The sequence below is a fragment of the Sander lucioperca genome, chromosome 11 (assembly GCF_008315115.2).
Source record: "Sander lucioperca isolate FBNREF2018 chromosome 11, SLUC_FBN_1.2, whole genome shotgun sequence".
In the NCBI taxonomy this organism is placed as follows: domain Eukaryota; kingdom Metazoa; phylum Chordata; class Actinopteri; order Perciformes; family Percidae; genus Sander; species Sander lucioperca.
Genome location: NC_050183.1, coordinates 21,657,770 through 21,676,643, shown reverse-complemented (window position 1 = coordinate 21,676,643; position 18,874 = coordinate 21,657,770). Strand labels below are relative to the sequence as shown.

The following is an 18,874-nucleotide window of genomic DNA, read 5'->3' as shown; positions in this document are numbered from 1 at the left end:
TCATGAACAAAAGTAGAAATGTTATTATCAATTAGTTCTTGATGCAGCAATTTGAGTTTTAGGTGCAGCATTACATTATTTTAGTTATTTTGCATCTTTTATAATAATAACAAAATACAAATATGGACACTGGCAGACATTTTCTCTACAAAATAATACTTGTTCTACGTTGACCTCTTTTGGTCTTTGGCTCTATAGAATTCAATTTTGAATCAACTCTAATCTATATATGACAGACTGGATCCATCCTTCTCAAACATGCAGTAAACACCTTCTCTTTCTCTCTCTCTCTCTTACACACAATAATAATAACTCAAGTTGACGACTCAGTGAGTGGCATCACACCCATAAAGGTGTAAACACAAAAACAATGAATGCAATTAGTGTAGAGCAAGGCTTTCTTGAGAGGACTTAATGGACGCTGCCATGTACTAATACAAACACGCACACGCATTCAAAAATACCAGCTAAGAAGAGGGAAGGCATTATGACTCCATTCTGGGATTTTACTTTTAATTAGCATTGCTAATGTAGCAGTTGCATTTTACTGTGAAATTAATCTGCAGAGCCTGAAACTACATGTTGTAGGATTAGAATGTAATGCACTCTTTGTACATTGGAGAACGTAAAGAGCAGAGGTTATCTCTTCTCATTCAATTGTCTGCACAGCCTCAACTTGCCACAAACACAAGTAGAAAATGCAGGGGGAAAAAAGCTATACATGCCATTGGGTGTAAATTACAGAGGATTACATTGTGTTTTTCTGTGTGCCTCCGAGATAGAAGCACAAATAACAGCCTGAACTTCAATATGTACAAATTATATTTGCACTTGGCATGTGTCACATCTCATCACAGAACGTGACATTCCTCCTGGCCAGTATCTGTGTACGAATGTTGACGTGACTTCTCGAAATAACTACATGTTCATTTGTGTGACCAGAATCCCAAGGTGTACATGTATGCTGATGGCCGTGCATGTGTGTGATTGGGTGTACACACTGTATGTGTGCCCAGGAAGGAGTTCACAGGCAAATCTGGCTTCATTAAGTCCACATTACATCAGCTTCACGAAGCAAACATCTCTGCATTTATGGTCCCATCTCTATTTGCTCCTCGGAATAAATAAACCTCAACATAAACAATAATCCTGTCACATTTTCTGTCTCTTTCTCTTGGTGCTGTCTCCTTTGGCACGCTATTGTTGATGTGCCACAATCAACAGTGCTGATGCATCTCTGCATTACCTCAATGAACAGAGAGATGTTTATACAATACATCCATCCATTCACTTCTCTTCTTTCCTCCTCCGCTTGCCTATCCTCCCCTCTAAAAGATGCCTTGGCCTCTGACAAGGACTGTTTGCACTACCTAACAGCAATAAAGATTCACACAGAGAGGCATGAAGCAATCAATGGTAGTTTTTATGCCACTTAGCTTAAGAGTAAGGGGCTAGAAAACAGGGCCTTTAAGCTCTCTCATTACCAGACCAGTTCAGCCTATAATGACTCAACCTAAGACCGATGGCCGTAATCACTAGTAACTCTTTTCTCTCTTTTGTCCCACAAAGAAATTTGCTTTGTAACTCAATCAGTTGAAGGTTTCATTCCCAATTTAGGTAAAGGGGTAGGTACAGGGCATTAACATGACAGTTTCCTGTAGATTTTATAATGTAGATAAAGCACTGATAATGCACTGATTATAGTTTCTAATCCTCTCTAGGTCTGCAGGTACCCCTCTATTCTTTTAAATGGAAAAGCATTTTGCATTAATAACAGCATTAAAAAAAAGCACTGAAATTCTGCTTTCAGCATGGCTATATGTAAAATATATATAAACTTTTATCATAACATCACTACACATCAGACGCTCTAATTTTTCAGCAGGAAATGTTATCTGCAGGTGTTTAAATGGTTGTTGACAGACAGCGTCGTTATCGGTAAAGCCAGGTGTAACAGTCTGAGAGAGGGGGGGAGCTGATTAAAAACACCCAGAATTCAGTCTTAGGTGCAACCAACAAGCTACAGTTGCATCTTCATTTCAGGATTTAGGCAGACCATTTTCCAGTAACAACCTTGTCTTATGCAGTTTTGAGGACAAGATTTTATTTTCATTCATACCAATGCTAGGAGTGTTTACCCAGGCCAACATGAGGTACAGACCATGCTTGTATCCCATAGTGAGTGGGAAGGTCCCCTCCCCACACAACATCCTTCCCCTGACATTCCAGGGAGAGCAGACTTTTCATTAGTGAGGACTGCAGAAAAAGGTGGCAAATATTTATCTTTGCACAGATTGCTGTGCAAGGCCTGCATACAAAGCAAGCCTCTCGTTTCACAGAATCCCACAGTGTGAGAATAGTGTGGGATGTGCCTCAGTAGCTAGGGGTGCTGGAATGGGAAAATAATTGGTGTATATATAAAAGCTAGTCTCAACGTGTGATTTCTTTCGAGTACATGTGTGCCCATGTCTGTATTTTCGTGAGAACATCCATCTATGCATCATACAGTGTGTGTCTTTACCTGAACAAATGTGTGTGTGTGTGTGTGTGTGTGTGTGAGATAAGTGGCTCACCCACAGCCTTGCAGGTCTTAGAGGCAGGGTCCATCTCGTAGCCTTCGTAGCACTCGCACTTATAATCTCCTTTGTAGTTGATGCAGATCTGACTGCAGACATCTGGGTTCTCACATTCATCTATGTCTGTGGAGAGAAACATGGCACAGAGACATACAGATCAAAACAACACCAAAGAGACAAACCCACACAACATCTTTAATGTCTAAAGAGTGAATAAGAGAAGTAACTTTTCTGTGTTTTAACAATCTTTTTTTTTAAAAACAAATGTGCACTTCAAATTTAGAATTTGATTCTTCAAATGGAGGATTTATATCTATCTGGCTGAGAGCATCAACAGATAGAATCAGATCTTGGTTTGAAAAATGTGCATGCTTGTTACTTGTTAGGTAACAATGTAAATGTGAGAAACCCAGTATAATTTCATTTGCATTGATCAGCATTGAGACCACAATTGCTCCAAAGTGTATTACAAGTTATTTGTTTGAAAAAAGATTCTACATTACTAGTCAGAGAGAGGATCTGGTCTGCTTTGCTAGACTGGCCTCGTCTGTATATGAATGAATATTTTTTCAACAGAATATTTCACCTGTCCACTGCACAGAGTATATAGTCTTTGCTAGTTTGTTTATGAAAACAAAGAGACTAAGTGACAGGGTGATACATTTAAACACCTTAAACCAAATAAAACCATAAAACAACAGTCCAACATTTTGTGAAATGGCTTATTTGCCAGCAAACCCACAGCCTGATGAGAAGATCAATACCAATTTGATCTCACTGAGATCAGGATTCAGTGTTTAGTCAAGCTAAGCATCATGATGTGAAGCAGGGGAAAGTGCTTCTCTGGCTCTGCCCACAGTAAGAGAAATCACTATCAAGCTACTTTAAAGCTGTCCTAATTATGCTTTGTATCTTATCTTATCTTGTTACTTTAATCTGTTTAAAAGAAGAAATACTTAAATATGGCATTGTGATTTAGTATTATTATTATAAACTTTATTTATTCAGGGAATGTCAGAGAGAGTGGGAACATTTGAGCTATTTTCTAAAAAGTACTGTGTCGTCATCTCACAAGCAACTCTATGCTACACAGATATGAAAATAACATTACCATCATGGGTGGTGATGTGTTGTAAAAACATGCCATAAGAAGCTAAATAAAACCTCTTTTCTTTCATCCTGAAAGATCGTACTGTAAATCCACCCAAGAATCAGGATCTGGCAACCAAACTACAATTACATCCAGAGGTTGTTGGTCATGATATCCAACTTATAACTGCTCCCACATTCTTACATTTCAAATTATATGCGTATTAAATAAAGAAGCTACAATATGAAAATATGTCTGCTTTGGAGTGGGTAAAAGAAGATGTTTTTGCAGCAGTTGCTGCTTTCAAGTTCTCTTTATTTGACATAGACAGATTAGATCACTTAATTTTTAATGGAAAACAAGCACCTTTCCCCAATACTGTATGTGAAAATGCTCCTTTTATCAGAATATGGTCAATAGTTGTGTTGGAAACCCTGTGAAACTCTCATAGAGCTCAAATGGTCTCTCACATAGCTAAATAAAACAGAGGGTAGACAAAATGGCAGCAGCCCAGACAAGGTGTTATTGTACATTAGTCATGAGCTTCTGCATTAAGGTGGTAACTTTCTAGACAACTTCTTTTTTCTTCACCTCCACAAGTCTTTTTGTCCAGGAGTTTATACCCAGAAGGACAGTCGCACTCATAGCCAATTCTGCGGTCCCTGCAGATGTGGGAGCAGCCGCCATTGTTGTCTGCACACTCATTCAGGCCTGCAGAAAGAGGGGCAGTGGGAGGAAGGATAGAGGACGGGACAGGGACAGAGTAAAGAGGAGTTAAATATTGATAAAATTATTCCAGCAGGGTATTGAACAGAAAAAAAATCAGATTGGATAAAACACAAAGAAAGAGTTGGACAGAAAGACAAAACACCTACATTTGTGCATGTGCAAAGTTTTAGTCTCCCTGCCAGTTAGGATAAGTTAGTCATGTCCTGTAAGTCTCTCTGCACATCAAACTTCAATCAAAAAAGAAACATTGAGCGTAAAAGCCTGTGTGTGTGTGTGTGTGTGTGTGTGTGTGTGTGTGTGTGTGTGTGTTCATGGCCTATAGCCAGAGTCTTAGCCAAATGCACCTGGAATGAATCCGTTCTCCAACAGGGAGTTTGGTCATGTGTACCAGGTGCCACTCCACTATGAAGCCTATTGTTACACAGACGCATGCTGTCCTTCATCCTCTCATTTCAATCTCTCCATGTCCTCCTTTCCTTTCTTTTTTTGTATTTTAGAACAGCAGAAGAGATTGGACTCATTCTCAGTCATGCTTTCTTAATGCACCTTCCTTTTTGTATCTGTTTCTGCACCTCCATTTGTTCCTTTGTCTTTCAACTACCCTCCAGGGAGTAGAGAGAGATTGCTTCAGAAAGCTAAAGCTGGTAGTTCATTACCGGTTTACATTAAAGATTTAAGCTTCAAGGCTACAAGTTCTGCTGTGAGACAGTGAGACTGGGAGAGAGAGTGAGAGAGACAGCAAGAACAGAAATGGAGGGAGACTGACAGAGAGAGAAGGGATGGAAAGACCTTAAGAGACATTTGACCAAAATGAAGGTTGTAATTTTCAGTATAGTCACTGTATTCTAGCAAATATCAAGTCAGAATAAACATATTAAAGTAAAATAAAGTGAACTGAACTGATTAATTTTCATCTAGCACGACAGCTACAGAATACACTATAAGCCAAAAGTATGTGGACGCTCTGTCGACATTTGTTACTTTTTTTTCAAGCAGAAAAAGTATTCCTGATCATCTTCCCATGACTAACTAATTTTGATATATAAAATCTGTGGAGAGAAATTGTAATACAGCATAAATTAAAGTTTAGACAATTACAACTTTGTGTCAACAGTTTGGGATAGTTCCTTTCTTTTTCAACATGACAATACCCTAGTGCACAAAGCAGGTCCATACAATTTGGTGTGGAAACTCGACAAGCCTGCAAAGAGCCCAGAACTCAACTCCATCCAACGCTTTTGGGAGGAGCTGGAGTGCCGACTGTGAGCCGGGCCTTATCGTCATCAGTGGCGACCTCACTAATGCTATTGTGTCTTAATGGGAGCAAATCACTGCTGTTCCAAAGTCTTGCAGAAAGCATTCCCAGAAGAGTGGGAGGCTGTTATAATAGCATTTTAATACCCACGGTTTTGGGATGAGATGTTTAACAATTACATACTGTATGGGTGTAATGTTCAGATGTACATATACTTTAAATCCATATACAGTAGTGTGACTTGACTTTAAAGGAACCCTGAGGAGTTTTTGACCACTAGTAAAATGTTTTTTTATGAGTGGGTCCCCGTTTTGTTTATATAATGCACACACACACGTGTTTCACATCCTGCATTCGGTTTAACACTATTTCACTGATTGACAGTTGGCAGTGATAATGCAACAAGAAACGTAAGCCACTTCCCCACAGCCTGTTCAAGGCGGGACTGTTGCGCCTTTAATCTGCCTCGCCTTCTTTGTTAAAGTTACGAAGACGGAATGGACAGAGGGGGACAGAGTTGTTGTGCTATTATTCTTGGTTTAAGAACTATCACGTTCTCCACGTTTCAGACAATGGCAGTTGTCAGTTATAGCTAAAACAAAGAGGATGGGCAGGTTTTGCCTTGAGGCAACTGAGCATCATGTTTAACATGAATTATGTAGTTACAGGGCAATCTCATTACAGTGTATATCCATCTGCCTCCAGATCAGAGCTAGTTGAAAGGGCTGCACTCTCACATATCATTTTATACCCATGTGACTGGCTGGAGACTCTACTTCAGAGCAGGGCCCTGAGTGAAGTGCTGTTCTCTCAAGTAATAAGAGACTTCTGCTTGTACATGTACTTGAGTAACATTTTACCAAAACAACCCAAGTTACATGTTTTATAACACATTGTGTTTTTCCTCAACTGCCTCACTCTGTTTGCAGCTGGATTTCACTGCTTGTGATGTGAGATCCGTGACTGAAGCTCGCTAAGTGGTAATTATCTATGGTGTGTGGATAATCTGTGTGGTACCTTATAGGTAATGTAGTCCGGTCACGTTTTCCTGGCTAAGATCGCACTAGAGGGCAAAGTCGTTTGGCTCTTTGATCATAACAAGGCGGGTTGATAAGTCCTGATTTACCCTGCCTTGATCAAATGAAGCTCCTTTTACTAAGAAGAGTGACCACCCACATTAGAAGCAGTTGATGATGCCCGAGTACGAGTGTGTGCATCTGTGCTATTACACTAGCATGTATGCCTGAGGTGATGAAATAACTAATGTGTATCTGGGTATGTATGTGTGTGAAGAGAAACAGAGACTAATTATCTTACCACACTCCTTCATGGGTTCATCAGACCAGTCCTTGCAGTCTTTCACATTGTCACACACCTTGATGCTGTCAATACACTCCCCATTCTTACAGCGGAACTTTCTTGGCCCGTCGCACTTTGTAACTGTGGTGGGGACACAAGAAAGATAGAGAACAGGTATCTTTTCAGCTTAAAACACACAATATCCAGGGACTTTAGTAGGTGTCTGCTTGTCCTGCACAGGTGAACCAAATCAGTATTCTGCAACACAAAACTCAATCCACCAAGATGCAAATTGCTAACATATCATGATTGGTTGGGCAGTCAGTTCCAGATGGAGTAGTTTTTCCCCATTTTTTTGTGTATAAAAAAGAGTTTGGTAGGCACAGTAAGTTGGTTGTAGTTTGTGCAGCTGTCAGCCAGAAAGTTGACTTTTTTTGCTTACAGTAAGAGCTAAATGGATTAATTATAGCTACCTTGAGAAATTGCCCCGAGCATAACATTTTTCCAAAGATGATTATCCATTGAAGGTAAGGTTTGATTTTATTTCACAAGTATCACTATTATGCACAATATGTTTCATATCAGCCATTGTGATGTACAGTACATGACAGCTTCTCACAAAAAAATGCATGCACAGTTGAATGCACACACGTATTGTACTGTGCCCTTTTTGTAAACTGGGAAGAGCAAAAAAGTCTACTTCAGGTTCATAGCTGCACTTCAAAACACTGGCTTAAAGTAAGTGTCTGATAATGCCCTGGAGCTTTTCTGTGTGTCACAATATGTAAACTTAAGGTGATGCAGTGAGTGGTTGAGTAAAAATATCACTGTAACTTGTTTGCAAATGTGAATCATGCTCCCTTCTTTCTTAAATAATGTTTCACTGTGGACGCTTCTTGGATACAAATTTCACAAATTTATTATTAAGAGGAAAACCCCTTGAGATGTGCCATCTCATTTTCGAGGGGATCTCAAGAAAAACATACATCACAAACATACATACATACATACTGACATACAAAAGACAAAAGCTCTCCATCACCCCAAAACCACCCATATCCTCCCCATTCCAATCATTAGATATTAGACAATAAACAGTTAAGGTCATTCATATAGACAGTTGAGAAAAAAAAAAAAATCAAGCATGAGGAAAACAGTTGCATCTTGTATGCAAATAATTAAGAAGAGAGATCTTAAACTGGTGGAAAGAGGAGATATATCTAAAAGACCTAGGTAAACCATTCCAATCAGAAGAGGCTTTAAATTTAAAGGCTCTCCTCCCAATTTCTTTGGATATATTTGGTACAGAAAAGAAAAGATGGTCAGTGTCTCTTAGACTATAGGATGATCGATATAGAATCAAGTGTTGTTTCAGATAGGATGGGTAGTTTGAAAAAATGCATTTGTGAACAAACTGCAACCAGTGAAACTGTCGTCTAGCATTTAGTGAAAGAAGATTCAATGACTGATACATTTGACAGTGATGAGTTCTAAATGGACACCTCAGAACAAATCCGCAGAGACTATTATACATCACATTCAAAGGTTTAAGATGGGTTTCGGCTGTGTTCTGATAAACAACATCCGCATAATCAATTATAGGCAATAATAGTTGAGTAATAATTTTTAATCTAATCTGTTTTGTAAAACAATTCATTGATCGGTATAGTACAGTTTATTTTTTTCACGATGGAATCAATATGAGGTCTGAAGGTAAGTTGGGAGTCGAGCCAAAGGCCCAGATATTTAAACTCCTCAACATTCTCTAGAGGTGTACCATCCAGGAATTTAACCTCAAGAGAATTATTTTGCTTATGGAGTGCAGATCTGGTTGCAAAAAGCATGCTATAAGACTTCTTTTTATTCAAAGACGATTTTAAACAGAAACATAGTGAGGCTCTTTAAATACTCATGATATTGTTGCCTCTTAATCCCATTCCTCTATGCTCTATCATCTATGTCTTTGTTGCTTTAGCAGAGCAAAACCTACTTCTGTAAACAGTTTCTCATGGTGCAGATTAGAATAGTGCAGCCAACTGAAGCCATCTGTGCTTCTCTCTACTATATCCCCTGTGAATCCCCTAAGAAGTATTTAAAGTTGTAATTGGGTGGATTTTTAGGATGAATCAAGTATGACAAAGGACTGAATAAGGCATGAAGCTGATGATTTGCAAACACAGATTACATTTGTAAGTTACATTGCCACTTTTCTTTGCAGTAGAATGTGATCTTCATCATTCAACATTCAGATAAAAAAACCCATTAAATAATAATTAAAAATAAATATGAAAAAATAAATATAATACGGCTTGTACTTACCATTGACACAGCCAGCTTCATCACTGTAGTCTGGACAGTCGTGCACTTTATTACACTGTTTGGTGCCGTGGATACAGGATCCATCGCCACACTGGAACTCATCAGGTCGACATGTAAGCAGCGCTTGTGGACACAAGCCATGGACACACATACATTAGAATTAGCTGACCTGCCATTATTATTTCAGTGAAAATATTATCTATTGGTCTCATCTATGATACAGATACAAAGCTCAGAACAGAAAAGAGCATTATTAAAGTACACACAGTCACTGACGGACATATAAACCCTTTTAAACATTCCTACACTTTCATTTTAATTTAAGTAAGGTGAAGATAAAACACATGCATGTGTGCGCGCGCACACACACACACACACACACACACACACACACACACACACACACACACACACACACACATTCAGCTGATCATTTATTTCTTACCCACTCATCTCTATGAAGATGTATATGTGTGTGTAAAGTATCTGTGTTTTGCTTCTTTAACCAGGCCAACTTGGAGTGCATTCCATTCCAACAATAATCAGTCATACACAACTCTTACCTGCACTGAAAAAGCCCTGACGGTGTTTATTTAATGCCTAAGAAAAACCTACATATAGTGACCTACAGTACTGCGATTGTGAATGTGCAAGAGTGTATGGGCATCTCTTTGTGCTTGCTCTAATGGCAAGGGCAGGTTTATTTAACTCATTTGTCTTTTTAACTGGCTGTTTAATTATTCATGGGTTGTGTTTTGGACCAGCTCTGCCAAGGGAATGGAGGCAGACATGATCGATGGCTGTGGAGGCCACAAAAATGTATCAGAAAATATTAAATAAAACACAGCCACACACACGGTTTCACACCAAGTGAGCACACACCCACATATGTACATGTGTCCTGTAGGTGAGCATAAACATATCAAATGACCAAACTGAAATGCATGTATGCAGCAAGACGTATGTACATTTACATAAACACACAGATCAGCTGACTCAGACTTCTAATGCTCGAACAAAAAAATAAAGACAAACACATATCAATGCTAAAATCAGCAAAATGTGAAAGACATAATCCTGGGCCATCACAAAATGTGCTGATTCTTTCAGCCACATGATTGGGATCTGAGCTCAGCTAATTATGATAAATCCCCGGGAATAGTAATATTAATGGATTGCCATCTGCAAAAATGTTGGCAGGAGGGAGAGGACCAACTAGAGATACTATTTGACAATTTCTCATTTACATTAACCTCCTGTCACTTTTCTCACAATCACTTGTCTCAGCATGTCTGTGAAATAACACAAGATTGTTGAGACAGATGTTTCAAATAAGATGGGAGATAATAACCAGGGGACGGGTCTGTGGGAATGAGCAAAGCTTGACAAAATAGAGAAGGAGGAGAAAACCAGCTGCAGATATGTAATGATTCTCACATTTCAAATTTACATTGAAATGTTGCACCTCCCTGAGCTGAGCTCTGCTCTCTCATTTACATAACACACAGACATCTCGAACTATTACACCTTGTTTGACACAAATCTTCCAACTGCCCACTTTTATTCACAATGTAATGATCATGCACACAGACCTAATCAAATGCATAGAATACACACAGCTCCTGTCTTATCATATCTGTGAAATAGTGAACATGGTTATTGAGACAGATTACTCCACTGGCACATGTAGACAAGGCAAGATCACTTCACTTGCTGTCACTCTGTCAGAAGCCATCGCTATCCAATCATGTTAGTGGGTTTGTTTTTGTTTGTGTAGACATGCTGTGTTTATTTTATTCATGACATTACTTCAAAATAGACACTCATGGACCGAAAAAGAGAAATTGTAATTATATATTAGCAAGATAGCTATCAAACCGGATGCAGCTTTTAGGATAGATTTAATTTGCTAGTGAGGAAGTGAAACAGCGAGACTATCCAAAAGACCCCAATATCGTTTATGTCTCCTTTACAACACCATGGTCAACGACAGATTCACCTTGGAGGTTGAAAAACATAATAGACACCACAGATCTTTTTTTAAGGACAACGCCAGAAAAGAGAAGGCATGGAGTTCAATTACAGGAGTGCTTGGAGTGAAAGGTAGATACTAGCTAATAAACACGTGATTGTTCTGTAAAGTACTTGTAGAGACAATATAATCTGCGAGTCGGGCAGCAAGACGCTTTGCTTCTGAGACGCTCCCGGTGTGGTATGGCGTGTGGTGGAGAACGGAAGAAAACCGGAACGCAGCTGGAACGCAGCACAGATGCGCCCGGTGGAGAATCGGAGTTAGTCATCTATCTATCTATAGTTGTCTGTTAGAGCACTTGCTTCTGCCTGAGTCTTGTGAAAGTTCATGTTTGTGTGAGTGTGTTGCAGTGCAATGTGCTTGTATCATGTCATATGTGCGAGGCTGCTGTCATCTCCCTGAGTGGTGTGTGGGTGTGTGAAGAGGAGACACACACACACACACACACACACACACACACACACACACACACTTGTATGTTCTCCTTCTGCTTCCACGGATCAGATGGTTACATGGCAACACACTCAGGCATCCTCATGATAAAGTTAGCATTGATCCTTCCATCCAATCATTCGGTGGCACATGATTTGTCTCATAGACTTTGTTCACAACACAGCATGTCAGCCTTTGAAGTAGTGGTGAGCCACACACATAATAACCATTGTTCCACAACCCAACATGCATTATTGCTGGTATGCATGAATCGCCTTCATTAAAGCCTATGGCTGGTATTCACTTTTTACATTTATCATAAAATTAATTTTAAATAAACTCAACCAACAAATACATTTACCCTCCAAACAAGTACTGCGTGTAGCATTTGTGTCATGGAACAAATTACATAAAAGAACCATAACATTGCAATTGGATGACATATTCATTCATTACAATGAACACTGCAAATGTAAATTACAAGCAAAGCTGTGTCCCTGAGCATGTGCAGTGATGTCAGGACTTCTCCGGAGACTGGAAATGCATCATGGAGTTGTTTCAGAATAATCTGGCTATGTTCATTTTAATTAAGGAATATGTCAATGGACTCTAGGTATTGTTTTTTATAGTCTTTGGAAAACAACAACATTGGAGTTCTATGGCGCTGGGGAAATACTTTATCACGCTGTGGCTACACAGAAAATTGTTGCTGATAGGATACATTTGGTTTCTTCAGACATTATCCTTTAATAGTCCATTCAGTTACACGCTCATTTACACACTTACTTATCCACCCACTCATCCACCCACTCATCTAGTCCATCCAGATAAATACAACAAATTCACAGATGACTTACGACAGTTTGCTTCATCCGATTTATCCTTGCAGTCTGCGTCTCCATCACACTTCCAGTTCATGTGGACACACTCCCCACTCCTACACTGGAACTCGCCCACTGGGCAGCGAGGTTTCTGGGGCTCTGTCCTTCGGCTGCAGCGCTCCATGGACTCGTCTGACTTGTCCTTGCAGTCCGGGTCGCCGTCGCAACTCCACAAGGCGGGGATGCACTCAGAGTCATTGCAGCGGAACTCGTGCTGGCCGCAAGTGGGAGCCGTGCACTTCTCTTCATCACTGGCATCCCCACAGTCGTCGTCTCCATCACACACAAAGATTGGTGCCACGCACTTCCCATTACGACACTGGAAATCTTTGGAGGGGCAGGCCTTGGCATCTGCAGAACGAATGGGACAAGTGGATAACAGGAAAGGTTATCATTTGGAGGGACAATGTTTCTTTCATTTTCTTATCAGCATTGATTATACATAATCTACTATAAATCTCATCATATAAAATATTTTTTTACATAGAGTGACTAACACTTAATTGAGCTGTCATATAAACCATCCACTTGAACTCAATTTGAAAGCAGGCGCTAGTGCACGTGGGAGTCAATGAGAGAAAATGTGAGTTAGAGGACAGATACCTTATCACTGCATATATTCAAACTCCTTGAGGGAGAAGGAATATATGCAGCAATATGTCTCTCTCCCTCCTCTCTCTGGAGATGGAATGAAAGACAATGTTATTCAAATTTAGAGTTAATGAGCAGAGGGCAATTCCAGATGTTCCTTATTTGCTCTGAGGCTTTTGCTGTCTAGTGAGAGTAAAAAAAAAAGTTTGATCTAAAGTCAAATTGGTGATTCTGCATGATGCTGAGGAACTCTTCTTTAAAGCACACATCACAGGAAAAAAGAGGATATGCAGTGCCTGTTATATAGAAAAAGGGATAAAAAGGAAAAAACAACTGGTAAACTCCCTCATGGGAAAAGCACATTATTAAATGTAAATATAAATAAATATTTTCTCAGCTTCAACCACAAAATCTCAACTCTTTAAACAACGAATGCAACCAGTATTACGCTAAAACATACCATATTAAGCACAAGGCCGAGAGCATATGTGCAGCAGAAGTCCAGTTTGTAAAGCAGGTGCATAATGAACAGAGTGGGGGCACAGCGGCAGGTGCCTGCCACAGTGCAGAACCCCCCTTCACGAGTGTTTGTGTGTGTGTGTGTGTGTGTGTGTGTGTGTGTGGGAATGTTTGTACAGAAATACCTGGAGACTGTATATATTTATGTGCATGATTGTTCGTGCATCTGCTTATTTATTGTCCTACAGTATCTCAAGACTTCTGGGATATGATGAAACTATGATGAATAGTATTTAAACGGTTTATGCATCTGTGAAGGTGTGTTGTTGTGTTTTGCTGGCAAACTGCATGTTTGTCATATCCCAGCAGTTACAGTATCTAATTCTAGCCATGTTAGACAAATCAATTTGAATCACGTATTCTGCGGAAAAAAAACCCACTTGTCCTTTGATGTTACTCCCTTCTCTGGGCAACCAACATAACTGTTTCACTCTCTCTCTCTGTTACCTACCCACACAGTGTGCCAAAGGGACTCATTATGATAATAGGCTATTGGATTTCTTGCTAGCTATTACTGCTAGCATGCTAATCCTCCCCACTCAGATCTCAGTGATTTAATTAACATGAGTACATAAACAACATCAGCAGCATCCCGGCAGATGCTCAGGTGGTTTGGGGGTCACGTAGGGTGTTTGGGCAAACAAAAACTGGGCAAAGTTATAAAGTGATTATTTTGAAAACTTTCTATACACACAGCAAGAGGCTTTTTGTTTATGAAAATTATAAACATATTTTGCTTCATCCCAGAGGATGATGATGATGTGTTGCTAGTCAGACTAAACACCTTTGCTTTTTGTGCTTTATAGAGTTTTTCATTAAAAGCAGAACGTTTGGTCAGCCAGGTATGTTGGCTATAAACAGCAAGGCTGGGTTAAGAAGCTTGTTAAGTGTGGTTCCCACTGGGATATTGAGCTACAAAAAAGATAGTTTGCTCTTGATAGCTTTATTTCCACTACAGGAACAGCAGGTGCCTTGCAGTTCATTGAATTTATGTCTCATGGAGAACAACAACTTTAGCTTGAGTTTGAAATTCACAATAACACAGACTGTATTAAACCCATTCTTCCACATCTTACAAGAGTTACAAGAGGTTTGGGAAGGCATCTTTGTTTTCTTCTTTGGGTGTATTCCCCCTATCCCCAGATCCCAAAACATTCAGCTATTTTCTGTTTCTGTCAAGATGATAACAGAATACTGAAGTCTGGTATATAAACATGAAGCAGCAGTATACACATAGGTAAACAAAAGTCATATTGGGATAAGAAACTGCTTTTTCCACAATAGCACTTTGTATTTTGTTTAATGTTTTGGCACATCAGTTTGTGATTGATCCTTGGCATTACTCATTTATAGCCAAACAATGTTCATGGTTATTCTTGACTTTAAACCCAATCCTTTACTAAGTAAATCAACGTCAAATATTCATATTATTGTCAATTTGTCTCTTAATATGATCCCCTAAACTTTGCTGCTTTCTGTTTCAGAGAAGATGATGCCCCCAGTCCTGGCCATGCCCAAAATAACTTGCACAAAGATCAGAACTGAGAGAGTTCTGCTCTTTGTGTAAGTTATTTTTCCCCTGCATTCACTAAACCAGACATTTTTTGTAAAGCCTTTTACTTCTTCTGTCTACTGCCATTACAAGAAACTCTATGTTTTAGTGATGTTTGTGCAGGATAAACAGTATAATCGTCCTGTTTTTTTTGCAATAAAGGAATTTCCCTTAGTCCTGTTAAGTAATTTGGAAGATGTCCTTTGACATCAGACAGTTGTAAAAAAACTGTGCAGAAGACTTAAGATGGGGAAATGTGCCTTATTGCTTCCAATATAGTGATTTGATTGACATAAAATGCTAAATTTGACAACCCTGAAACATTATGTTCTGGTATTTGCTATTTTTTAGTGTGAACTTCACACAGAGCATATGGTCTGTTAAGCTGTGTATTACTTTAATCCCTTGATCCTATCACCTGGCTACGTCAAAGATGTCACACGCCAAGAAGACTTTGGTCAAGTGAAGGTGGTCTCTCGGTTAACACAGCCCAAAACCAATTCTCAGAAACAGAGGTGAGATTGGAGAGGAGACAGGTGCTCAGAGGAGCACATGGGGCGGTAGATCCATTGATAGATTTGAGAGTAGAAATGCCTTCTCCCACCAAATAGGACCCATCCCGAGAACAGCAGGCAGGCAGATTTAATAGCAGATAACGGCAGAGACAATAGATGGTTAGATGTGACAGGTAATAGAATAGATATAGTGGGATTACAGTCAACAAATTCTGTAATTTTAATACATGTTATAATGGAATTCTAAATGAATCAATCCGAAGTCTTGCATTGCCAGACCTAATTAATCAGTACCTTGTTTAAGATGATTATAATAGATGTCTCAGAAATCCAACTAAATGCCACCAAAAAATAATAAGATAGAAGCCTTAAAATATATATAAGAGTTGAGAGGATAAGTTTTACAAAGATCGACACTGGACTGTTAATTAAAGACATCCATCCACATGGACTGTTATACCAATTGCAATTTTAAATAGGTGATCAGTAATCTGTAACTGATTACAGCTGTAACTGTAACAGCTTGACAGTAACCTTCTCCACCTGCAGGTGATTGTGTTTAACTCGTGGTTGAAGCTTTCTATCCATCCATCGCCAGACCCTCCACTGGACAGCTAATAGATGGAGCAGGAAGATAGGGCACAGATCATTGGCCTTGATCTGAAGGACAATTGAACTCCCTTCCAGCATGGACGCGCACGCACACACGCACACACACACACACACACGAAAACATATGCTATCTTGACCGAACACACTTAAAAAGAGGCATACACACACATACAGGTAGAGATTTCAACCTGACCAATTTGTGCTAAGATATGCATTCAAACACATGTAATGCAGAAACACGCTACATATACACACAGGCACACACACCTCTGTGTATGAGTCACTAGGTTTAATGTTTCTGGAGCGTGGAATTCAATCAGACTCTGGTCTAACATGTCGGCCACTGAGCCGTGGAGTGGGAGCATGTAGTGGTGTGCACAAGCATACACACATTTTCGCCCACATGAATACGCTTGTCACAAACCTTAGTTCACCAGGTGTGCTGGCAGAAAAGCAAGCTGAATATCACAGATCAGCTCTAACAACCAGAAATGGAAATAAAACATTTACTTCACAGCAGAGTGTAAAATGCTGCATTTAACCAAAAGCAGAAACATGCCTGCTCTACAATCAGCTAAAAAACAGATAGTAACAGCTGAGGGCATTTTAGTGGAGAGCAGGCTTAATGGGCCCTAAAGTAGACAAGCAACATGTTCATCTACTCTGTGAAATATCAATATGTATGCCTTATCCTTCACACGCGAGCATCAATAAAAAACAAATCTGTGTTGAGTCAAGCACGCCTTGTACTGTCAGATACACAAGGGTAATTGTCAACAAATCACTATCTATATTCATGAGGACTGATGGGAGGATAAAAAAATTCCAAAAGAGGAGGAACAATTTCGGTTAAATTATTCACCATTTATTAAAATAGCAGCCCAAACCGCATCCAACACTTCAGTGCACGTTTTCATCAAGGCTGTGCATGATGAGTACCCAGCACCTCAAAAGATTATTTTCACATGGAGCTAGGAAGGGCACCAGACCGAGGAGTTTCTCATAGTTCTGCTGGTTTGAGGGTAACTTGAGACCGGTGTTGTTGCAAGACCTGTCACTTTGCACACTCCATTCTCCATTTAAAACCTAACATGATAAAGCAGGATCCCCCTCACCAATACAAAGGCAAAATGTCATGTACTCAGAAAACCAAACAAACTCTATTTTATCTGAACAAGCTAAATGCCACTTTCAACAAAAGTGCTCCTGTATTAACAAAAACAGAGAGGGACTGAGCAGAGGAGTGATGGTGGATGTGATGGATGCATCGCATATTCATACATACATACGTACAAATGATTATTACTTTTTGTCAGTTTGGTCACTGGAAGACAATCCTCTTCGTGCAACTGACAAACTAGAACTAAAGACGCAATTAAACAATGTTCCCTAAATAGCAAGCAAGCTCTCTGTCAGGATCTCACTAATGATGGCTGACCCCCTTCACCATTAGCCTGGTCCTATCAGACTCTCGTACATTTCATTTGTACAGAGAGTCTGGCCACTCTCCATTGACAAGTGTTAACGTCCTTGAAGGCAGGTACTTGAAGTTTAAAACTATTGGATCTGCCCATAGCCACTCTGGATCTGCCATAACCAATCGCTAACGTTTGGTTGTGACGTCGGCTTAGCATCGCTAGCGTTGCCTTAGCCACTCCTTGACCACTAATGGAGCGAGCTGTTCTTTTGCTCGGGCTTTAACTTCTGGATATTCGGCAGCGTTGCCACAACGGACCGAATGGCTTCACTCGCATCTTTCTCCGCCGCCATTACGGAACTACAACTCAAACTAGCGCACAACCTAAACGTCATCGTTCTCAGCCACTCGCTCTGTTTGCTAATTGGACAGGTAAAGACTGGCCGGAGAAAACCCGCGAATATACTGCAAACCCGGACGACGTACTGAAGGAAAATGAAAATTGAGCGGAAGTACGCAGGAGGGCGGAGCCAGGCTACTTCACCACCTCCACACATACTGCAGATGTACAGGAAGTACAATTTTTAAAAGGTAAACCCACTGTGCAATTATGTGATAACACCTCTTTTTAGGGGTATCAACGAACAAAATTGCAGACTGCCAATATTAAACTGCATAAAAGTAACATTGAAATTACTATAATTTTCTTGCACTCCACAGCTCCAAGGCGCACAGACACATCTGGACAGTTAGCTAATGTAGCATTTGCTAGTATGTATGAGGCCCATTACCCTTGATATCATTAAAACAGCAAACCATCAGAGGAAGAAAAGTACCAGAGGCGTTGGCATCATCGACTCCATAACAAGATGGTTGTGTGTTGCACAGGTCTAGAAATGTTAGCCTGCCACTTAGAAGGGGACTAAACTCTGAGGAGCTGAGCAGGAACACAAAAGGGAGGAGAGGCAGTTATAGATCATACTTTAGATGGAAAACATTCTGCAGTAGGGCCAGAGGGGCCCCCAGTTTGTGTGTGTGTGTCTGTGTGAAGACAG

General features: G+C 39.9%; 1 protein-coding gene across 6 annotated transcripts in view; it reads right to left on the bottom strand.

The window, feature by feature from the left end:
• lrp8 (low density lipoprotein receptor-related protein 8, apolipoprotein e receptor) overlaps positions 1-18,874 on the bottom strand; it is a 196,917-nt gene that overhangs the window by 39,992 nt on the left and 138,051 nt on the right. For all 6 annotated transcript variants that reach the window (XM_031283863.2, XM_031283864.2, XM_036006980.1 and 3 more), the window contains exons 5-9: positions 12,590-12,964; positions 9,269-9,391; positions 6,968-7,090; positions 4,258-4,377; positions 2,574-2,699 (exon numbers count right to left, since the gene is read on the bottom strand). In XM_031283863.2, the coding sequence (XP_031139723.1) occupies positions 2,574-2,699; positions 4,258-4,377; positions 6,968-7,090; positions 9,269-9,391; positions 12,590-12,964 (867 nt within the window). The remainder of the gene's footprint in view (positions 1-2,573; positions 2,700-4,257; positions 4,378-6,967; positions 7,091-9,268; positions 9,392-12,589; positions 12,965-18,874) is intronic.